General features: G+C 39.9%; 1 protein-coding gene across 5 annotated transcripts; it reads left to right on the forward strand.

Annotated features, from left to right (window-relative positions):
- Positions 1-12,205: 12,205 nt before the first annotated feature.
- Positions 12,206-24,347, forward strand: dyrk1ab (dual-specificity tyrosine-(Y)-phosphorylation regulated kinase 1A, b). Of its 5 annotated transcripts, XM_071495651.1 has the most exons (13): positions 12,206-12,472; positions 12,986-13,064; positions 14,940-15,009; positions 16,705-16,901; positions 17,230-17,322; positions 17,466-17,654; positions 17,888-18,035; positions 18,135-18,421; positions 18,587-18,733; positions 19,110-19,250; positions 19,382-19,685; positions 20,029-20,153; positions 20,708-24,347. In XM_071495651.1, the coding sequence occupies exons 3-13, from the start codon at positions 15,000-15,002 to the stop codon at positions 21,293-21,295; spliced, it is 2,229 nt and encodes a 742-aa protein (XP_071351752.1). In that variant the 5' UTR covers positions 12,206-12,472; positions 12,986-13,064; positions 14,940-14,999; the 3' UTR covers positions 21,296-24,347. The 5 variants fall into 5 exon arrangements, with proteins under 5 accessions (XP_071351752.1, XP_071351751.1, XP_071351756.1 ...); XM_071495650.1 differs by having other exon boundaries at positions 12,206-13,064; XM_071495655.1 differs by lacking the exon at positions 14,940-15,009 and having other exon boundaries at positions 12,454-12,472.
- The last annotated feature ends 221 nt before the right edge of the window (positions 24,348-24,568 follow it).

Raw genomic sequence — 24,568 nt, forward strand, 5'->3', positions numbered from 1 at the left:
TGAGGTATTAGTTAGAATTTTCAAATTTGCGCTAATTTTTGGAGGCTGTAGTTTGTGGTGCTGTTGAATAGTATTGCATGATTTGGATAGGTGTGTCTATTACTTTTTTCATCCCATTTTCATCAATGAGGGTAGGCTGAACAACAGGAAACAGAAACAACTCATAAAATACTGTTTAACAGCACCACAAATGTTGTCTGTTGACATTCACCACCATTGAAACCTGTCAAATGAACATCCCCACACAGTAGCCTACTATCTACGATCTTGTTAACAGGTTTGTGATAACACTATGATCACGTTTTAAACATATGGCTGGTGTGAAGTCACTGGCGTGCGAAACAAATGGGGAAGTTGTAGATGACACATTCCTAAACTGATCCACACGTAGATTAGAACCAGCTGGGACATCAACCTGATCATCGTAACACTCACAACATAAAGAAAGATCCAATAGATAGATTAAAATGATTATCTGATGTTACTGCTCAATCCTGCATGCCCTCTGATATCTCTCCTGTCCCATTTGCCATTTGTTTAAGTGACATAGAAAGAAAAGCTTAAATGATTTCATACACATTTGTTGTGGCTATTACATTTTTATTTTTGTTTCTTGATAGAGGATTTGAATCTCGACAGTCTTGTTTACGCTCAAATGGTCACAATATATTTTCCACTCACTCCACACATTTTTTAATTCCATCAAAACTGCAATATTTCATGATCGTGGAACACACTATTCTCTAAATGATTATTTTTTTGATCATGTCACAACAATTTTCGGAAAAAAATGTAGGGAATCAATGGTTACAGTATTGTTTCTTAATGTAATTTCATGATTTGATGTAACTTTTTTTGGAAATATGTTGGGTTAGATCAGGAATTAAGACGTGTTCTACAGTTGACGAAAATGTCCCTTTCAACAACATCAACAAAAATCAGAGTAGTCTTAGATTAAGCAGTTGTGAATGAACTGAACAGGTTTCCTTAAGGAATATTAGGAGTTAACTGCAATTCCTGAAAAATTGCAGTGGGATTGCTGCTTCCATACAAGGTGAAGCCAAACTGCGTTGCTGGCTTGAAAATGTCCAAAGAAACAGTTGAGGCAGTATCAAGAGTTGGGAAAAAAAAGGGATGAAAATATCAAACTATATCTGTGTGCTTATATGTGTGTGTGTGCAAGTCCAATCAGCTGATCTGAATCAACTGTGTGTGGCCAGTTGCAGTAAATGGTTGCCATGGTGATGGTGACTGTGTAGTTACACCTGGTTAAAACAGGGATTATGGTGAGACACACCTCTACTGTGAACTGGAAAGTCTGGAAAGTTTGATGGAGCGGATGAGTGGTGTAACAGAAAATAGCAAAACAATAATTCAATGTGCCACACTCATCCACTCGACCAGACTTACTTTCAAATTCAAATGATGGAGCCTTTTTAGCATCAATACTTATACATAATAGGACTTTGAAGAGCCATGTACAATACAGGATCTCACCTCAAAAATATAAAAATTTGGGTTACAGGTAAAAAACAAAAACAAAAAACAAAAAGGGGCTAGTTAGTGGCTAGCAGCTGCCAGGGGAGGCAGCTAGTCCCCAGAGGGCCACGCATCCAGCCAGCAAGCTAGCTGCTGGGTGAAGTGACTCACTACTTGTAAATGATCACTCAGAGAGAAAGTTAGGAGCTTATTCACATCTATGTCAGCTGCTTTGTGGATGAACATGCATGCACACAGACACACGCCAATGAATATTGTGTACATACATATACCAAGGTGCATTCATGTTTGCCATTTCACATAAATGTTTTGTAGATTTGCAATACAAAATAAAGCAAAGTAAAATTTATTTCTTTGTCACTTGTCTCTTTATCTGTCTGGTCTGAGTATCATCGGGTAATCCATAATTCATTTGTAATTTAAAAATAAAAAAGCCTGAAATGTGTTATTTGTTTCAAAACCAAAAATAGAAAAAACGTTTTTGTGTCAGAATCAAAGAACAAAAAACAAAAATGGTCCATTTTTGGTTTTTGGCAATTCCTGTTACCATAATTTTGTTTGAAACCAAAAACGGGATTCACAAGGTTTCATGTGATTTTTGATTCTAAAACAAAAACAAAAAAAGAAATCACTTGATCTATTCATTTTTAGTTTCCAAACTCATTGCGAGACAACCAGATTTTCCAGTCCAGTTTTGGTTTTTGCAAATTAATTTTTAAATTTCTGGTTCACTAAAAATAGAATGATGCATATCACTGATTAAGCAGTTGTTACATAACCTTGAAAAATCTGAAACTTACATGTCATAGGTGCGCTCCGGTACTTAAACAAACAGCACTATACTCCTTGTTGTGAATATACTGTATATTAACTATCCAACCATTATTTTTAGTGCATTTAACAAAAATCTTTAATATAGTGACACATTTGTAATTGTATATATGAACTATATATTTTAAGTTGTTTAAACTTTTTTCTTTTACCAAACTTGTGTGCATTAAACATTAACTTCCTATGCTGTCAGTTGAGCTTAACAATATATGCCATTTTAATATTAAATATTTGAGTTGTATTGTAACAAAAATTTTGGTTTTAAGAGAAGACAAAAAAAGAAATGTGTGTTGTGTGCAGCTGCAGCAGGATAAAGACCAAGGCAGATATCAAGCACTTACACGGCTGCACATAGAGATCAATGTTATTTCTGCCTTGCTTTATGAAGATTGTGAAAAGGCTGAATTAATTTGTAAAAATGATTGCTTTCGTGACCTGTTTAAAGTTTGAATGAGATTTTTAACAGGATAGTAAGAATGTGTAGAGGGAGGCTCAATAGACTGTGAGTGAAAGTTTCTGTCTTAGTAACTTCTCTCATAGCTAAACTACATTGTTTCAGGAACAGCTGGAGCTAAGCTACAATGATTAATGGATGACTGGTGCTCTAGGCTATAGGTATGCTGGTACCAGGTTGTTTTTACGTATGTGCTTCTGGGTGTGTGTGTGTGTGTACTTGTTACACAGTAAGGACCAAAAAAAGTATTTTACTAACAGAGTGAGGACATTTTGGGAAAGTGAGGACATTTTGGCCGGTCCTCACTTTTTGAGACACCTTCAAATCACATTTTGAGGGTTAAGACTTGGTTTTAGAGTTATGGTTAGAATTAGGTTTAGGTTAAGGTCAGGGTCAGGGTTGGGGTTAGGCACTCAGTTGTGATGGTTAAGGTTAGGGTAAGGGGCTAGGGAATGCATTATGTCAATGAGTGTCCTCACAAAGATGGAAGTACAAGTATGTGTGTGTGTGTACCTGGACCTGGTTAAAATTAAGGATTACAGTGAGACACACCTGTAAACTCTTCTTTGTCAGTTAAAGAACACAGTCATACCAAATATTTGTCTGTGGTGTGATCAATTGTACAGCGATTAAAAAAATGGCCCACTTCCTGTTTCACTCTGTATTTTCTGCTGTCGTCACTGGACTGAATGAGGCAGTTAGATGGTACTCCTGCCACTTTCAAGCTTATAGTTATAATTTAGCGAGTTCCTGTGCTTTGGTAATCATATTGTGTGAAAGAACACAAATTTACCTACAATCTGGGAGAAAATGATGTGTGTAGAGTGACATTTGTGGCTGTGAGGATGAGTCAAACTGAAATTTTCCAGACCAGTTGAACATCTTCTCCCCACTCTGTCTGTTATGTCGCTCACGCTAGTCATGAACATTCCACCACACAGACATTTATGTAAAGACCCTTTTCCACCGGTCACAAAACCTGCTAAGACCTGCTAACATCGGGCTTTTGTCGGTAATGGAAAAGGGTACAATCGGCATTCAGACCCAGGTCAAATGACTCTGCAGCTGACGTGGGTATTTATTGGCTCCAGCTCCGATCGGCTCTGATTGGCACTGATGTAAACACAACAGCTGGGTGAACCTTCTAATTTCTGTTTCACCAAAAACACCTCGGCTACACTGAGCTCGGGGATAAAAGAGTGAGCTGAAGCTCGGAAAGTTAAAAAAAAAAAAAGCACAATCACTGATTAAATCATCTCATACAGAGGTTCCAACACTGTAAAAGGCTTTTACCAGTTTGCATGGGAGTTTGCTGCTCACTCTTGCTCCATTGTGTGTGTGCTCTAAGTGCATGTGATGACATCGCTCCTTGCAGTTGTGTGTGTCCTCAGTCCGAACAGAAAGGCAAACTCAACTGGCAGTGGAAAAGGGGTCAGTGGGCTTTAAATGGGCCTACCTGTGTTTAAAAAACTTGCTTATACCTGCAAATTTTGGTGGAAAAATAGCATTGAACTGTCTGTGTAAAAACAATGAGGGGGATTTAAAAGTTGAATACAACTAAAAATGAAGAAAAGTTCATGTTGACATTTGAACAGAGATGGGGACTCGAGTTTGTGGCACAGCGACTTGAGAATTGACTTGAGACTGGCTCTCAAATGACATCAGACTGAACTTGATTTGGTTTTTGTGAGCAACAATGGCTCTCACTTTGTTTCCCACAAATTAGAGAGGTCCAGGAGGCTTCACAAGGACAAGCATCATCATCAACTTAATCAGCAACTGAACAGTTTTCTGCTGTCTTTTAGAAATGTCCCATATGTAATCATGAAAGTTGCAACACTCTGCACATGCACCATTCATACACTGTAGTTAGCCAACATATACAGAGCTACTCATCCAGTATCAGTATTGGATTGTGCATCACTAATAAAATGGCAGCCAAACACCATCCACAAATAAATCAGGATGGACAGCTCTTTGCGTCAATATTACTTCTTTAGGAGTAAAACCAACACTGTTTGGCAGGTCCATTTCTGTGGTGTAAAGTGTGTAAAGCAGCCATGTCTATTCCTTTCTCTATCTGACAGTGTTGAAATTCATCAGACAGTTCTATTCTCTGGCAGGGACAGAATGTCCCTATGTTGTCCCCTGCACTTTGGGTACAGAATTGGCCATCAAAGTATAGAAGGTCTTTGCAACTGATAGAGGTAGCATTACTGGGCAAAGGGCAAATACATTTTAATTGATATTTCTTCAAAATATTCAAAACATGATGTCATTCATGTGTCAAATGTCATAAGTTGGCAGTTTGACTCTCCAGATCACAGAAGTCATGCTTGTATGTAACCGGAACCTTGTGGGAATTAATGCTTTGGGAAAGTAACAGAAGGTAACTATTATTCTGTGAATTCCTGGGTGACTGCACAGGTCGAGATCTTAAATAAACATGGTAGCTTAGATCCAGCCTCTCAGAATTTTTTTCCCTGAAAAGTTTCTGAGAGACCAGCGTGACTGGCGATCATCGAGGAATTCACAGAACCATAGTTACCTTTGTAATATCGGTTCTTATTCATTCCTTCCTGGCTGCCAGTGGCAGTGAACAAAGTGTATGACTTTGACCTGTAGTGTCATGAGGAACCAATGCCCACCTACTGGTTAACTTGTAGAAGCCAATGGCAGAAATGCTAATGCTAGTGTGGACCCAGAGGCCACACTAAGATGGTAGAACCCTTAAAAAATGTGCAAAGCACTGTCTGGCATGCAGATCTCCCATAATGACATCCCTCTCATTGACGCCCAGGACATGGCCACACACCTGGTCAAGTGACAGAAAACGTTGGAGGGGGCAGGATTACCTGCTACTTCATAAGCCTGTTTGATTGCTGTAGCAATCCAATTGGAGATCCTCTGTTTAGACAGTGCCTGTCCCTTGTTCTTTCAGCTGTAGCACACAAACAGTTGCTCCGAGTGCCTAAAGTTCAGTGTAACTTTATTGTATAGCCACAACGCCAGGACTGGACACAACAACTTGGTTCTCTCCTCCAGCTTTGATCCAAATGGGGGATGGTGGTATGCCTCCAATTCTTTGGCCTTATTAATATGGCTGGGGGATAAAACCTGTGATAGGAAAGAGATATTTGGTCACAGTGTCACCCCCAAACCGTCTGCCTTCTATCATTGGCACATAGGACTGATAGAAAGGGCAGTTCACTAACACTTAGCTGTTGTAACTGACAACAGAAAAGCAGTTTTCAGTGATGTTTCCTGACATGGCTCAGCTTGTGAATTCATTTTCTCTCCCTTCCCTTGTGTTTCCTCATGTCTTCCGTGTTCTCCCTTGTCTCCTCCCCTATTTGTCTGTATATCTGTTTATATGTGTGTGTTGTGGGCAGGTCTACCTCTCCAGCCTGATTCAGTGGTAGCAACTCTCTAGGCCTAGTCTTTCCTTGAGTTATTGCTTGTGTTTTCCCTTATGTTCCTTGCTAACCTGGTTTTCCCCTGTGACTCAGTGATCCTTCATGCCAGACCAGTATTCCTGCCCATGCTGCTCCCTCATCTGACAGACTACAATGTCAGACCTCTGTCTTCCAGCAGACACCATCTTGCCTCCTCCCACCCACCCAAGTCCTGTATCTGCATTTGGGTCCAAACATTACCCTAACTCTCACATCTCCTTCAAAGTCCCTCCTGTCAAAGGTTCAAAGGGTGCCTTGCTTCAGGCCTTCAGGTCCAGTGGCAGGTTCCAGGCTGCAACATGCTTTACCATGTTGGGGCGTAACTGCCTGGCACCATGCAGAAACTGTGCTACCCAGTAACGCATGAAACTGGCCTGCCATGAATATGGCTGTGGTTCACTGGTATAGCTGTAACAAGAACCTTTAAGGTTGAAGCAGCTCAACCAGCTTCAAAAAGACAATGCAAACACCACAGTATGTTTTGCAGAGGACAGGAGACTGAGCACCACGAAGAAAATACAGCCCAATAGATATTGTCCTTGTAGAAGGAGCACACTTCACAAGGTCACATGGTCTCACAAACTGAGAGCTCACGCCCATTCAGGAGTGGCTGCCTAGATCTAGAGCTTCCCTCCTATCCAACTGGGACAGGAGTTCCATCCTCGCTGGAACCTGCCAAGGTTCTTTGTCCAATACATTGAGAAGTTAGAGGAACCAAATGCTCGATGGCTGCTTGGGGACCACCAGAAGCATCTTGTGATCCAACAACTTCACCCTGTGGAGTGTGGGCACCCCTCAGCTAGGTGTTGGTGGGAGCACCTGTCCCAAGTAGAGCACTGATCTCCGCCAAGGAAAACCACATAGGACAATGAATTATGCTCTCTGAGACAAACAAAATTACGTGCAATGATATTAGCTAAGACCTTGTATGTAGCTTATTCTGCCTCCTGGAATGCAGTAGCACAAAAAAGCCAATCATTGTGGTAAGGAAGAATCTTTACTCCATCAGGCACAACAATGTCAAGGCTGCCCTCATGCATCTTGTAAAGATGCCAGGAGCCAGGGACAGGTCGAATGGAAGGACGGCTTGACCTTGAAGGTCAAAGCGGAGAAACTTCCTGTCATCTGGGTGATGTGAAGGAATGTGAAAATAGTTGTCTTTAAGGTCTATGGAGGTGAACCACTCTCCTGGAGTGATAATGTTGTACAGTGTAATTTGTACAAACAGTGATAAACAAAATGGAAGGACCTTTAAATACAACTTCTTTCAGTCTAGTTCAGGCCTGAGAGAATTGTCTGTCTTTGGTATGAGCACCTGTATCCACTGGGACTGACAATGTTGAGGCTACTCCCTTCTGGGCTGACAGTAACTATCTATAGTAACCTGGCTGTGTTTCCAGGGCTGTGGTGGGTCCAGTGATGTGAGCATCGTGGGTCCCATGTGCCGTGCCTCCAGGTGCACTGAGCCAGGGGACCCATGCTCCTGCCCCAATGATCCCTGGCATTCAAAGGCTGGTTTGACTGCTTCCTGTGCTCTAATGCTCATTTTAGCTCCAGCCCATACAACTGGCCTGGCACAACAGGAAGCTTTCGCAGAGTATCCCTACAATTATCAGACATAGGTGCCTGAGCCAGCTACACCTGGTGTTGTGTCATGACATTTGGGACTGAGCAAGGAGGAACACAGAGAGGGAATTTCTAACATGCACAATTCTGGACAGGGGGCATTATCTTTCAGTGCTTAATCTAATGTGAGAACCAGTGAGGCAATACACTGGTCCACCAGAGGCACGTGATTCTGGCCATGTTCCCCTCCATCACAAATGGAAGCCAGTGTCCTAGCATCCCTGCCATGGTGGGCAAATACCCTTGACTCCATCCAGCAGTGGTTCAGCTCCTCCAAACAGGCAAGTGAGGATGCAACCTCAAAAGTGTGGGCTTAAGGAGTCCACAGAAAGAACAGGTTGCCAACCAGATGAGTAGTTGGTGTGTCATCAAGCCCAATCTTAGCTAGGGCTGCACGCAGTGTTGCTCACAATGGGCAGGGTCTCTCCCCCCACTTGCTGCTCCCAGAGCTCCCGAGAGAAGTCTCTGAACTATCCACAGTTTCCACATTCACAGACTCAGCCCCCTGAAAAGACAGGCCAGAGGAAGGATCCTCCCTTGGGCTAAATGCACTAGATTGATGCCCTAGTTGACATTATATCACCCCCATCCCCACCCAAATCATCCCCATCCCCACCCAACACTGCATAATTTCAGCTGGCAAAACCTCCATCTTAGGTGAGAGAGAGCTTGCTACTTCACTTTTTTATGCTTAGGACTAATGTGCTCCTATCATGCCTTGCTATTGCACTTCCCTCACTGTTTCCGGGAAGCCAAGTTTCTAGGAATGAGCCCAGAAAGTGGAAGGTCATCTCCAAAAACAGTAGGCCTTCGACCTGACATAGCCTCTCCTCTCTCACCGAGAGTGGCAGAATGCTGCAGTTGATACATGGGTCAGACAGAGCTTCCCTGAGGTGACTCACACCCAGACACTTGGGACGCAACTCATGGCCATCTTCAACATGAAGTTGACACTTACAAGACTTAAACACAAGAGCATTGTCTGATTCACAATGGGGATAAGGCAGGACACATGTCTGAGAACCTCCCGCAGACTTGTATCATAAAAAACAACCAGAAAAAAGAGCTAGGGAGTCAAGCTAATCCAACCTGCTTGCTACCCTGAATTTGGTTTGTAGCCAGGTAATTGATTGATGAGACTTCTAGCAAACTTACCTGTATAAATCAATGCAACCAGTCAAACAATTAACCAGCCAGTCAGGTTAAACCCACCTGCCCCTATCCTGCTTGAAATGCACTGGCAGCCAGGCAATACAAGTGAGAACTGCATCTGGCCACAGGTGGGACAGCTGTATGCAGTTAACTGCCACTACAGGCAGAGATGGAGTAAAGAATGTTTTTGGAACAAAACAAAGTTAGTGTGAAGAATGCTTGTGATAAATAGCTATAAATTTGACTTTATAGCAGAATGGCTCCCCTAATGAATTTACTTTTCACTCACTAAAATGAACATGTGCTTATTTCTAATACTGTACTAACATATGGTTTTACTATTTGTTGCCAACTTATTTAATTTTTAACCTTTTGTCTAAGTTTACGTCTTTTAATAACTGTGCCAACAGTTTATCAGGGGTTGCAAAACTGGATTTCCTCTTTTTAAAGACCCCCTCCGATGAAAAAACAAGTTTTTAATCTTGTGAACATGTCCATATGAGTCATGAGGTTTTTTATATAATAAAGACATATCCTGAGTAAGATAAGCAGTCAAACACCATGGCTGTGCATTTCCGCCTTGTAACTGCAGTGAACCAATAACAGTCTCATAGAAACAGATTCAGAAAGCCAGGGATTCATGCATAACATTAATAAGGAACTGATCCCATCAACTATCAGGGACGAGGGGCTAAACTAATAGCAAAGAAATAAACAAACCACAAAAATGACTATGCATTGCTCTTAGATTTTCCAAAGGTTATTTTTTTATACTTGACCAATAGATGGAATTAACACACACTGAACAAACATAACACAAAAATGCTTCATGTAAAAATCATTTAGGGTAACTGCAGGTGGATCACAATGTTTTTGGATTATCTGTTCTTTTTAAGTGACTTATATCCAATATATTTTCTTCCAGATATAGTAATATTCTGTAAAGTAACTCTTTAAACTCATGTCATTAAATTAGAATTATTAGGCTTACAATGTTGATCACTTTTTTAACATGTTACTAGAGTGTTTATCGTGCGATATTATTATCATTTGTGTTCATATACAACTTGGTTTCTAGGACCTGAAATGTCTACCTCTTAAAACCTTTTGTCTGTGTTCACACGTCAGACAAGTACTGCATGTCTTATTCACTGACAAGACTTGTCTGACTTGTGCGACTACCTATGCTTTTAAATGTTTTCCAAGCATTCTTTCTTTCCTCTGAATTGCATGACTTGACAAGAGCATTTAAATGCCAATCAAGAGTTTGCTGACTGTGAAACACATGAGCAAAAACTTGCTCTAATAGCACCTATGTTAAAACATTACTATCATTTATACCAGTTCAGGACATCACCCACTGTGTGAGTTTAAAGTTTAAAATTTTTTAAACTTCATTTAATGTTTAATAAATTATAGCTAGCTGTAAGCTCACACATGTAAATAAAGTTACTGTATTATTGCACAGTCAAGCAGCCACAATGTGCAATACTCAGTCACTCTGAATCTACTGTCTTTCTGATATTTCCACCAGATGCCCCAGTGTAACCTGTCTAACCAATTGTATCATGTCATAACTTTTCCAGAAGTGTATCCCAGAGTGTAAGCATGTACCTTAATGAACACCTTCTGCAGAAACTGATAATGTAAAAAAAAAATATATATAAAAAATTTGCCAAATGCCCTTTAATCTTAGATTCATAAAATATGCCAATGTATATTTTAACTTAGAAGTGCATTTAACACCCATAAGAATTAATTAATAATGAAATAAATGGAAAAGTCTGATCAGTATGTATTTATTTGGGGAATTTTAGCAACCCGTGGAAAGTATATATTCAATAATTCAAAACATTGTCATAGCGGGTATTTCATAAAGTTATTATTTTTATACAGTGTATGTTTTTTTGTGTTTGCTTTTTGCCTTCAGAATTTTATTCCTGGTTGACTCTTGCTGCAAAACAAGATATCCAATTATCCTTCAAATCAACACCAATGGTGGAATGCAGCTAAGTGCATAAACTAAAGTTTCGTAACTAAGCATAACTTTGAGTGACTTACTTGAGTATTCGCATTGTTAACTACTTTGTAATTCTCTAATAATTCTGATGTTGCACAACACAAAAACTTTCATCTCATAGTTTATAAGATGATTACTAGCTATATAAAATAGTATAAATATGATGCTTTGTTACAGAATAAACTACCCAGTATATATAAAACAGTTAAATTAACTCACCTCAACCAACTACAACACTGAGGTACTCACATGTTAACACTAAAAATAATAATGGTCTAATGATATAATGGGATGATACTCTCTGGCTTGTCTCTTGTATGTATACTTAGTATACTTTTACTTTTGATACTTAAAGTAGCCTATACTTTGTTGCTAATACATATATACCTGTCCTAAGTAAAAAATTCAGTTTTCAAGCAATTTTAAGTTATGATATCTCAAATTTTACTTGAATAAATTACGTTTCATATATAATATAAATAATATGAATACAATTATTGCACTTTTACCTACATCCAGAGATAGGCCAATATGATTCAAAAGTAGCTCATGCAGAGAAGGAAAGAGACCTCTCTTATATGTGCAAATGTGTATTTCACAGTTATTCCTAGTTAATGACAAATTATCTATGCTTGTGATGATTCTTAAAGTAAACAAAGATGATGAACATTTTGTTGGGTCTAGTATAATATGAATGGATACCTGAAGTAGTGAGTGCTGGGAATATAACAAGCCAAGTTTGATGATACTAAGGAGAGTTTAGAATTAAAATTTTAGGATAAAGTGGAGTTAATGATTCATGACAATGGGAAGAAGTAGCTAATTTAACACATTCTCTTGCACTATAAACAGTTGTTAAGATTTGAGGAAAGTGCGCTTGTCCTTACAATATTGTAGTGATTTAAATAATAATACACTGACTACTGGTTCCGCCGCTGACCCACACAGAAAGAAGGGAAACACTCAGACCACCTCACTAGTTTCAAATTGTAAAAAATAAACAGTATGATGATATACATCCCCGTCGGCTGGTAGCAACACGGCCAAACAGGGTTAAAAAGACCGACAGGAGACAGGGACACCGCTGGAGCTGTGCGTTGTCCTGTAGCTCTGGCCAGTTAGATTTTATTCGTCATTGGTACATCCGGGCACTTTATTTTTTGATTGACAGTTGCCATGGCAACAAGCTAGAGCATCGCCATTTTGTCAGGAGGGTTTTTTTCCCAGCTCAGTCTTTTCAAATGTTCTCCCTTCCCGCCGGAATAATGCTGTCAGTGGATATATATTTGACGTTTTTGGATATCGAAATGCGTCTAGTGGATCGGATTAAGAAGATCAAGAGGCCGACGTTTTAACATAGTTGAAATAATTAGGCGGCGCCGCACTAACTCAGTTGTCCGTGTCTCTGGTCCACCGGGCCGGTTCACTGCGCAGGTTTGGACCGCGCGCCATTTTGTGAAAATTGACACAAAATTCCTAACCAAAATTATCAGAGGACACGGTTTCTGTTTCATGTCTGAAATGCTCTGGATTTAACTGTATTGTCGTATTTATCGAAGTGGCCGACGCTGAATTTGCAAAGACAACGTAAAATTAGAATTTGGCATAACGTTTATTTAGCGGCAGCTAGAATTGTTAGCTTGAGGCTAACCTAAGAAGCTACAGCTAGCCAGGGCAGGTAGCTAATGTTAGCTGCGTTCATTTTGTCAACTAGCTAGCCAGTTCGCTAAGGTTAGCTAGTAAGTTATGCGTGCTAGTTAATGTTAGCATGGTGCTAGTCATCAGCTGATAGTAACGTTTGTCAAAGTTGCTTCGATCACCGATGTCGTTCATCAGAGGTTGGGATATGAAAAGCGTACTGAATCTGGCTGGCGAATTATTTTAGAGTTTGCCGGTCAGAGGACGGGGGTTTGGATTTAACGTTAACATTACTCGCTAACCGTGCAGGGAGGGGAGAAGCTCAAGCTGGATAAGTTTCCTCATCATACAGGTTATTGGACTTTAAATGAAGATCGTGCCATCAGAGGTAAGCAACTGTAAACTGTTATCTTTGACACTACCGTTTGTTAGCTTAATGTTTTACGTTAACACTCCCGCAGATGTATATTATATCTAACGTGAATGGTTAACAATGATGGACGCGACAGTGAAGTTGAGAATGGTAGCTTATGGTATGGCGGCTAGCTAACATTTTGTGGCGGTGCCGACTCCGTTGAAGCCAGCATTAACATTTGCTTTCAGTCAGTAGGTCAACGGACTAATTTTAATGTTAGACGGGAACAGCTTTCCAGCTGGCCGTGAACTAGAGGGTGCAACGGATTGTGTGGGCTTTGATGGAGAGTCATGCTGGCACGGTGTTAACGTTACAGCTAATGTTAACTCTGCAATATTAGACACTGTCATTGTACGATTGAAGCAAGTGTTGCCGTGTTAGCTAACAGACCCGTTTGAGTCACTGTCAGTGCAATATCTAATTGTATTAATATCAGAGGTGTAGTTTGGATTTTAGACTTATACACTGCGGAAGCTCACCTAGCTAACCTGGCTAACGCCTGGTAGCTAATTCGGCTAACCTGGCTAATGGTTAACGTTGACTTGTTGACGAACCAGCTGAATGGGCCCCACAACCCGCTGGCTGAACACAGCGTCACTAGCTAACGTTAACGTTGGATTGGAGAGAGATATGCTTGCTTGTCCCGCAGTTTTCAGGGTAACGTTAACGACGTTAGCTAGTTAACGTTAGACTGCTAACGGTAACGAGAGCCCGAATACGATTGTCATTTATAGGAGGAATTGAAGTCTTACGCAAACGATATGTAGCAAGAGAGGACGCAAATTAACATTGAATATGCTTTCTAAATTCCAACCATGACGAGATCTACCCCATCATCTGTAAGTACAGAGATACTCGGGCTCCGTCTTTATACACGAACGTTAGGCTTTTAATTGTTTTGGATGGGTTACATTTGATCCAGCTTTGGGATGGATCTAATCATTTGGGCGTGAGAAGATGACACACAGGCTTGTTACAGAGGTCTTTAGCCATCACCTATGATATGATACGGCTACTAATAGCAAGCTAGCTGTCGTTATATTTACACCTAAATAGGCCCGTTGATGCCGTGATGAGTAGAGCCAGGAAAGGAACTGTTCATATGTCAGTACTGAAAATGAAGAATAATCAAACGTTTAGGGCAGACTAAAGAGCTACAAGTGCGCTTGCAAAATGGCTTTGTGGTCAAATACAGCTCGAATTTACCCAGTAGGGTTAGTGGTGTTTAAAATGTCAAATTCGCCCTATAGTCATGTTAGTCTGATGCCATGTATTGTATTAGTAATATGGGCTCTAACCAAACTTTTTTAGTTCTTTGTCAATTTGCATAATCTTGTACAATAATTTCATATAGGCCAGTTGGGCTACCTATTTTCAGAAAAGTATATTTCAGGTCTTCAAATTCAATGTAATTAAAAAAAAAAAAAAAAAAAAAAGATTATAGAAATACTGAGAGGAGATCCAGTGCCATTAGGTCCACAACGATATTAATCCTGATTTGTTTTGTGAAATGTTATGTAGCCAGCCTGTGCCTTTCTCAGTAAACTATATATCTTATAACAGTTTCACGAGAGCTTCAGATCTTTTGTGTTTTTATAATTTCATTTCTTGGCATTAACTACTTTTTAACTGTTGATCCACAAGCAGCTTACCTTTTTGAATTGCAGCTTTATTTTTAAATTCCCCAAGAGTTCATACATTCACCCCAAGTACACTTTTTAAAGTTTTGGGGTGTCCTCTGTTCTTTAGGGGTCCTCTGTCCCTTCCTCTCAACAAAAGTTTAACTACTATGACGTTAAATCCCACCAAAGATGCACAATGATAATGATCTGTTTTTATTCTTTGTAGTGGGTTGTGGTTTGCTGCTGGACTCTCCTCCCAGGATGATATGAAATTTAACAGGAGACGATGCATCCAGGTTAGCTGCTATATATTAAGCCTTAACCCTTTGGTGGGAAGCGGTGCACCTAAATCTTCTTTGCATTCAGTTATTTTGCTGTTTTGAATTTGGCATCCAAACTTACAAATTTTAGGGCATCTCCAGTGGGGAAAAAGTCAAACAATATTTCATTATTGTTAATATTAGTCATACAGTATTTAATATTTCCATTAATTCAGTTTAACTTTTTGATGACAGAGCTAAAAGTGATTCAAATTGGTTTGACATAATTGTTTTCACGTCTAAGCAGAACAAGCAGAAAAATAGGCACTCTAGTCATCATGACAAATCAGTCTCATCATTTTAGTGCTTTAAATTTAATATGTGCATTAAAAAAGGTTAAAATAAATTCTTGAACTTAGGCTTATCTTATTTAGCAAAATTAGTTTTACTTTATAGTTGAGTCTATGCAACTATATTGTAACATGAGGTTTTATAAAGAAATAGATTTATATAGTAAATATATTAAAGAAGTAGTGAGTGAATAAATATATATATATATATATATATATATATATATATATATATATATATATATATATATATGTATTTAATGTATGTCTGTATATGTATGTTATATAATGAAACATTTAGTTTCTTAAAAACAGCCTTTGCCTGTGCTCTATCATCTTACAGTTTCTCTTATTTCTGTCAGTGGATGTGTATTTTTTCCTTTTGCAAAGCTGGGTCAGCTTTCTAACGCTCTCAGATGGAGTGCAGGTTTTGGGCTGTGCAGCTATTTTGCTGTCAGGCTCTTGTGTTGAAAGCAGCGTCTAAGTGTGCCAAAGTTCAATTTTATTTCTTGTTTATTTCTTGTTTTCTCATTGGAAAATGGGAGCAGCTCTGCCCTGGCAACAAAAGTAGGCTATTTGCATACTGCGTTGTGATTGGTCTGTGCATTGATGGGCTTGCCAAATCACGCTGTATCTCTGTGGTGATAGGCTATGCTAATTAGGTGCTGTTGCTGGGATTCTGAATAGTGGTTACTGTGTAGCACTGGTGAATTGTGTTGTCTGGTGAGAGATGCTGATAGCTGAACATGCTATTTAATAATTTTTTGATTCCTTCTGGCTTAAAATGAAGGATGATTCACTGTACAGTGTGGAGATGCTTTATTTTCACCCCTTTTCACTGTTAAACCTGCTGTTTTGCTCCTTTTTCTTCACAAAGGTTGATATGTTACTGCTATATTTTATTTTGTGGTTATCCTTTGATGCATTTTTATAACTTAACAGATTTAACAAATGACACAATGTATTAACCTGGCATTTCTCTTAACAATGAATTAATCCCTGTTTTTGTTCTCAATATCCTCTTTTAATTTTTGCCTGTTTTTAAAGAGTGAGCTTGATCATTTCAACATACATGTAAATATTACAAATGCATAATCTACATTTTGCATATATTTTTCTTTTCAAGAGATGAACTAAGACATTTTGTGTTCAGGAAATTCTCACTGGGTAGATTAAGGAGCAAATAATGCCTACTTATATTACATCTGTGCAATAAGCAGCACATTTCTGTTGATTTTGGGACCAAAAAATCTCTTATGTGAAAGAGAAAATACAGCTGTTTTAGGTCAGGATTATTACCCTTTTTCCTTCCAAGTCTGTTTAGTCACATAATGTTGAATTAAGTTAATACACAGCTCATAGTAGTGCTGATTTCTTCCAGGAGGAGAGACTTCAGCATGCAAACCTTCGTCCGTCCGGCTTGCGCCCTCTTTTTCTTTACACACTGCTGGTCTTCAGATGGCTGCTCCAATGCCCCATACGCACCAGCAGTACAGTGACCGCCACCAGCCAAGCACTGACCAATCTGTTACGGTTTTACCGTACAGCGACCAGACACCACAGCTCACTGCCAATCAGGTACACTAACCTTACCCTACCCCAGCCCTTGGATTTCTTTTAGTTTCTTTCTTTCTTTCTTTCTTAATGTGAACTGTAAGAAGAATTGCAATACTTAATGTAATTTGAAAGTCGACTTCCCTGTTTTTGCTGCTGTCACAAGGCAGAATAGCTCGTTATCAAATGTTTCTTTCAGTCTAGACATTTAATATTCATTTATGTGCAGCATCTATTGTAGTAAATTTAATTAATGGCCTATAAGATTTAACAAAGGCCTGTGACTCAAAAAAAAGTACTGTGCATATTGTTTTGTTTATGAAATGTTTTGATTCTCCCTTTTGATACTCAGAGGCACATGCCCCAGTGCTTTCGTGACCCAACTTCAGCTCCCCTGAGGAAGCTCTCCATTGACCTTATCAAAACATACAAACACATCAATGAGGTTAGTTTTGTACATCTATCTATATCATCTGTTTTTTATATTGCAAGGATAAAACTTAAATTTAACTGTAAAACGTTGAAAATTTAAGACTAATAAAAATTATCTTCAAATTTGATCACATGTATTATTTTGTGAATTTACAGGTGTATTATGCAAAAAAGAAGCGACGGCACCAACAGGGTCAGGGTGAAGACTCCAGTCACAAAAAAGAGAGGAAGGTCTTTAATGATGGCTATGACGATGATAACTATGACTACATCGTCAAAAATGGGGAGAAGTGGATGGACCGCTATGAGATTGATTCCTTGATAGGAAAGGGATCGTTTGGACAGGTGCTTAATTATAAATCACACACAAACATACACTTTGAGTACATGTGACAGAGGACATTTTCTTGAATTTGGAGAAACATTTTTCTCTGTAGTAATAACTTTGAGATATTTAATGCTTCACACAGAAGATTTTTCATATGCAGTTAACATTTGAAGTAGTGATATTTATATAGTCAAACCGCTTAAATCTATCTTTGGGAAACATTCAAATTTGTTCTTGTTGGTATCTTTAGGTTGTGAAAGCATATGACCGTGCAGAGCAGGAATGGGTTGCCATTAAGATCATCAAGAACAAGAAAGCTTTCCTCAATCAAGCCCAGATTGAAGTGCGCCTCCTAGAGCTCATGAACAAACATGATACCGAGATGAAATACTACATTGGTAATCCACTCTTGAAATTTGATTTGACGAAATATATTAAAGAAATGTCAAGGTTTTTCCTGTATTTGCCTAATATGGGTACAATTTGCTTTTCTGCAGTTCACCTAAAACGTCACTTCATGTTTCGGAACCACCTCTGCCTCGTGTTTGAGATGCTTTCATATAACCTGTATGACCTGCTCCGAAATACCAACTTCCGTGGCGTCTCACTCAACCTCACCCGGAAGTTTGCCCAGCAGCTATGCACGGCGCTGCTCTTCCTGGCCACGCCTGAGCTCAGCATCATCCACTGTGACCTGAAGCCTGAGAACATTCTCCTCTGCAACCCCAAGAGGAGTGCCATCAAAATAGTGGACTTTGGCAGCTCATGCCAACTGGGACAAAGGGTATCTAGCTGCAGTTTTCCTTATCAGCAATAAAATAGATGTATGCAAGAATGTCGCTGAGAAGTGCGTGGTAGTTGTTGCTTCTTAACTTATGGTTTAATTAACAGGTTATTCAGAGTTTGCAAGCAAATGGTGAAACTGAGTGTCCTTGCTTTCTTTTTGTAGATATACCAATATATCCAGAGTCGCTTCTACCGTTCCCCAGAGGTGCTGCTGGGAATGCCCTATGACCTGGCCATCGACATGTGGTCCTTGGGTTGCATCTTGGTAGAGATGCACACTGGAGAACCTCTCTTCAGTGGAGCCAATGAGGTATAAGGAACTGAAACACTACTCCAGTTTGTTCTGTGTTGAGCTTTGAATCTGAGAATTGCAGATAGCAATGGTTTTTCACCTCATGTCTTACAAATAACGTCACGTAGACCTCAAAGATAGGGAAGTGGAGTTAAAATAAGTGTAATTGTTGTCCTATGCGATTGTAGTCGCTTACCTGAGCATAAATGTTTTGATAGTTGAGCCATCTGAGGACAACATTTGAGGATATTTAACTTTACATACTGGGTAAAAAATGTATTAAGTGAAAACTGTCTTTTAAGTTGCAGATATAACACGTGAATTGTAGTAGTTTTGCCTGATACTTATTTCTGCCAACAGGAGGAAGTAACTTGATTTAACACATTTTCCACAGGTGGACCAGATGAACAAAATAGTCGAGGTTCTTGGTATCCCACCTAATCACATAATGGACCTAGCCCCAAAAGCCAGGAAGTTCTTTGAGAAGCTTTCAGATGGTACATGGAGTGTTAAGAAGACCAAAGATGGCAAAAGGGTGAGCTCAGTTGTTTTCTGAACTGAGCCTCTGACCAAAATTTGTGCTTTGAAGTCATTGTTAAAACCATGGTAGAGTGTTTGATCAAATGCAGATGTGTTCCTAATCTTTGTGTACTCTGCCTTGAACAGTATAAGCCTCCAGCCTCGCGGAAGCTCCACTCCATCCTGGGTGTGGAGACAGGGGGTCCTGGTGGCCGCCGGGCGGGGGAGTCTGGCCACGCTGTTGCTGACTACTTGAAGTTCAAGGACCTGATCCTCCGGATGTTGGACTATGATCCTAAGAGCCGCATCCAGCCCTACTATGCCCTGCAGCACAGCTTCTTCAAGAAGACTGCGGATGAGGGGACCAATACAAGCAGCAGCGTGTCTACAAGCCCCGCATTAGAGCAGTCCCAGTCTTCAGGAACCACCTCCAGCACCTCCTCTAGTTCAGGTAACTCCTGCCTTAAAGTGATGGGCAGCTATTCACTGTCTTTTATTGAAAGCAGTGAAACACATTGATCTGTCAGTTGTTGTGTTCTAAGACAATATGAGGGATGTATGATATCACATCACTACAATTATCCGTACAGTAAAGGCTGTTGACTCTGTGGAATTACCAAGTTATTCACAGGGAACAACATTAAAACTATTAAAATACATTTATTTGTGAAACTTTTTGACAATTCTAACGTGTTGTATGTTTTAATATACATTAGCTAATCCTACTGTAACATTTGACATATGTTATATGATGTTGTTGAGGCTGTACTTGTGACACTTTGTTTAACCCTTAGGAGGATCATCTGGGACAAGTACCAGTGGCAGAGCAAGATCAGACCCTACCCATCACCACTTGCACAGTGGAGGACACTTCGGCACGGCCATGCCTGCCATCGATGGTGACAGCCTCTGCCCACAGGTCAGTAAGTTACCTGGAAGGTTCTGAAATGTGATCTGATACTGAGTAGAGGTATTGTGATCTTAGCACATTTTTTCTCATTCAGTGTGTGCACAGTGGCTTCCCCTGTTATATTATTTTAAACTGTTTGCTTAAAATCTTTTCAGAACAAAACTTAAAGAATATTATGAATTTAACTAATAAACACAATACTGCACATTACTACATAAGTACACACAGTACAGTACAGCACAGTAAAAACATGCATATTTAAATTTTTTCATGTTTATTATTTTACTTTTTTGATAGTCTGATTCTAATATAAAACAAGATTAACAAAAAAAAATCTTAAACTAAAAAGATTCTGGAAAGTAACGTTGACAAAAAATAGTCATCCTTCTGAGAATTATGTGAACTTTTAAACTATGATTTTATTAATTGTACTAAAATGAAATGTCTTACAACGTAACATCGTAACGTATCACAACTTTAAGCAGTACTACCTTAAAACTGTAATAAAAATTAATGCATCTGTATTCTGCAACTGACTCTTGCTATTTGCTTGACATTGACAGGCAAGACAGCCTTACCCACCCCCGCTGGTGTGGGGAGGTGGCGTTGGACCAGAGTCCGTCACTGGAGAGACACACCCAGTCCAGGAGACCACCTTCCATGTTCCCCCTCAGCACCCTAAGGCCCTGCATCCCCACTCACACACTCATCACCACCATGGGCAGATGATGGCTACACGGCCACGCCCACGCCACTACACCTCCCCGACACACAGCTCCTCGACACAGGACTCCATGGAGGTGGTTCATGGCCATCTGTCCATGACCTCCCTGTCTTCCTCTGCCTCCTCTTCCTCTACATCGTCCTCTTCCACTGGGAACCATGGCAACCAGGCCTACCAGCTCCGCCATTTGCCTGCCGGAGCCCTTGACTTTGGTCAGAATGGTGGGCTGAGCATGGGGCTAGGTGCCTTCTCGAACCCACGGCAGGAGACTGGCATGGCAGCGCACCCTGCATTCTCCATGGGCACGAACACAGGGCCTGCCCACTACCTAGCGGAAGGCCACCTGGGCATGAGGCAGGGCATGGACCGGGAGGAGTCTCCAATGACTGGAGTGTGTGTGCAGCAGAGTTCTATGGCCAGCTCGTGACTGCACTGACATTTGGCTGTGTGTTCCCCCTGTGCGTCATTTTTAAGGTGGTGTTTTTTACTACAAGGTGTGTTGAGAACAAAAGCTGCTCACGTCAGAAGGGAGATATCACTGAACCGCTACTACAGAGAAAAACCTTTGTTAAAAAGTATATATGTAATTTTCATCAGTTTTTGTTTTGCAATCATTAGGCACAAAATAATACTGCGGAATAACCATAGTGAGATTGAGACATCCATCTTACCATTTCACCAGTTTCATGTAACCACCAAGTAATCACCATATGGTATTATGTGGCAAAATCTTCTAAGGAGCATTTCAGAGCGAAGTTTGAAGCTGTTTTGCAGGTAGCTGTTGGTGATGAAATGCTTGGCGTCCTCTTTCAGTTCAAAACGTGGACTGCCTGACATTACTGTTCCACTGGTTCTTAATTATTTTGCCCTTTTAAAGTGAAATTTCACATAAAAGCTGCTTGTAAATCCTGTAGCTTGACAATGAGGGGAAGTGTTTGCGGTGATATTTCTTGTTGTTGGTCGGTATTGTGTAACTCTGTTAAAGGGGAGCACATGGCAGTGGAGTCCCTATAGCGTGTGCTGGCCGGGTGGAGAGGAGACCCCGCAGGTGGATACTTACACCAACCGGGTCAAAGGAGAGGGAAGCACCACCCCTCAGGCCTAGAGGCCCCGTTGTCCTGCAAGCTGCAACTGGGCCCGGCACAGACGAGAGCAGCGATGGGCACGGGAGACGAAAGGATCCAGCCCAGTGAAAGGAAGGCAGTCAGTGGCTGGTTCTAGATAACCCTTTGGCCTTATGACTCATGGACTTGGAATGGGATGGAGCTGGACATTATCATTTGAATTAAGATGGCTTTTCTCTATTTTTCTCTCTAGACAGCCCTTAATTCTTTAAGGAAATTAAAACAACTTAGAAAAGGTAAATAAGAATGGTAATTTGAGGCCTTTCTCGACAAAGATTACTTCTTCAGCAGGGCCCCACATAACAGGGTCTTATTGTACACAACAACCTCCTAAACATTACTTCCTTGAAAATCTTATTCACTGGTTAAGGATTTTGCAGTGGAAAGAACTATCTATTCCAGAGTCTACCCTTTTATGTTTTGTTATTTTTCCCTTTTGCATGTAGTTCCTCATCAGAACCACCTGCACAAGTCTCTCCATCCAAAACATGGAAACTGAAGAAAAAAATGAGTTAAGTGACTGCCTTTTTTCTCCTCAAATTATGCTGTGAATTTTACAAGAATTTATTTTCCCTTTGGATATGTTTTTATACCAAAGCAGTTGTTTTATAGCATATAGGTGTCTGTAACCAATAATGTAGCAGTTCACCACTTTGACGCAAAGTTTATCAAGATCTTATTTTAACGTCAATACAAACAGCTGCAATATTTTACTTTAGCAAAACTGGAGACCGTTGTTGAGACCGTTGGCTATTGTGTATTCTGGCCAGATTTGTTTGCAACGTTTTACCAAAACTGTTTCCATATTAATTGGTAGATTATTTTGGGAGTCTTTTAAAACTTTGGTATGTTAGAGAATTTGGTAGTTACTCTGCAGGCTCCGGAGTAGCAAGATAGAAGCTGATGGTTTAAAAAAAAAAAAAAAAGGAGACTAATGCGTTCTATTTCTGTGTCGTCGTTTTTCTTTTGCCCCATCATACTATTTCAAAGGGTTTTGCTGCCTTTCATACATCATTTGGTCAACTTGGCTAGTTTCTGCCATGAAGCAAGACTGTCATTGTCTTGGCAGGGTAAGGATAATTGTGGCAAATCGGTTTGTGTTGAAAGGTATTGTTCTGATTTGGTAGGGCAGATCCCCATGATTATTGTCCTATTCAAAGGGAAAGGGTGTCCATCAGCCCACAATCACGTGCTTTGCCTAGGCAGACATGCATGTCCTCAAAACATTACAGTCAATAACCAGATTTTTTTTTTATATCAGGGAGTTTGAAGTGCTTTCTTTCTTCTGTTGCTCATTTTACCAGCCTTGAAATTAGACAGAAAAACCTGCCCACAGCCACCTTTTAAATTAAGGGCAGGCCACAGGTGATGCTGTTGTCATTTTTAAAGGAGAAACCATCATAAGAAATCATGCTTGGTATTTCCACAAACACAAATGTAAAGCTACCTATATTGAGATTGGGGTTTTATCTGGATGTCAAGGTTAATTGCAAATTTGCAATCATTTTTCATACCCCGCAGAATTTGAGACATTTAGAAATTGCCAGTGGTTTTATTACTGGCACTCATACTGGTACTAAACATTCCAAAAATAAAGACTGAAAAAGAAAAAAAATTGACTGCAGTGACTCGTAAGTGTGCGCCTATTTCAGATCATGCTGATTGACCTCTTATTTAGAGCAGTTGTCATGAAATGCAGCCCCTTTTTAATAGTTGAAATAGAATTTATGTATATATTTATATTTTTTTAATAAAGGAAGTATAGAACTCACTACCTTGCTCCTGCTGGTATGTTGATTATGTTTGTCAATTTGGTGACCATTCAGTGGGCAGGAACTCCTGTTTTCTTAGTGGCAAAACCTTGCCTTTTGGCAAAGGTACTTGACTACATCAGGACAACACTATGAGGTAGGGTTTGAATCAAACAGGGAAAGCTAGATCTTCAAACCTTAATAATTTTCACAGGGTATATTGTAAGTGCATGTACATCACAAACCTTACTTTTTGGTTATATGAGAAGCACATGGTTGAAAAAAAGGTTCCATCTTTCATAAGCCTGTTCAGTTTGTGGGTTATACACAAACACGTATACTTGTTGACATATCTGAACACCCAACAGAAGTTGAAATCCTCTTATTTAATTTGGATTTATCCTTTTCATTTTTGGTTCCACATTTTTTCACTTTTTTTGTACATGCAACATGCACTATAGAATTGAACAGCATGGGGGAAAGGATAAGTCCATGTATCCACAGATTGTAAGATCTAGTCAAGACTTTGCTGTGTTTATGACAATGCCCTTTGTATTATATTAAGACAGTCTTATGTATGATATATAAAAAGAAGTTAATTGAATTGCTCTGCGTGTCTTTATTGTTCTCTTACAACTCCATCTACATGAGCTACTTCGTGAGAAGTGTTGACGCCTCACCCCCCAGTAGCATAACCATACACAATCCACAAAAACACGTTACTACACGCTGCTTTTACTACAGTTAACAGGCGCACACTACATTTGTGTAGACAACAAAAACAGCGTGAATAGAAAAGCAAAACCATATGTTATAGCAAGTATT

This window comes from Trachinotus anak, unplaced genomic scaffold (genome assembly GCF_046630095.1).
Source record: "Trachinotus anak isolate AG129_WGS33_773 ecotype Australia unplaced genomic scaffold, CSIRO_AGI_Tana_v1 ptg000014l, whole genome shotgun sequence".
Taxonomy (NCBI): Eukaryota; Metazoa; Chordata; class Actinopteri; order Carangiformes; family Carangidae; genus Trachinotus; species Trachinotus anak.

Excerpts from the sequence above, each read along its gene's own strand:
- dyrk1ab (XM_071495650.1), top strand. Across the intron at positions 16,902-17,229 it reads CACAGCTCACTGCCAATCAG|AGGCACATGCCCCAGTGCTT; the intron begins GTACACTAACCT and ends TTTGATACTCAG. Across the intron at positions 18,422-18,586 it reads CATGCCAACTGGGACAAAGG|ATATACCAATATATCCAGAG; the intron begins GTATCTAGCTGC and ends TTCTTTTTGTAG.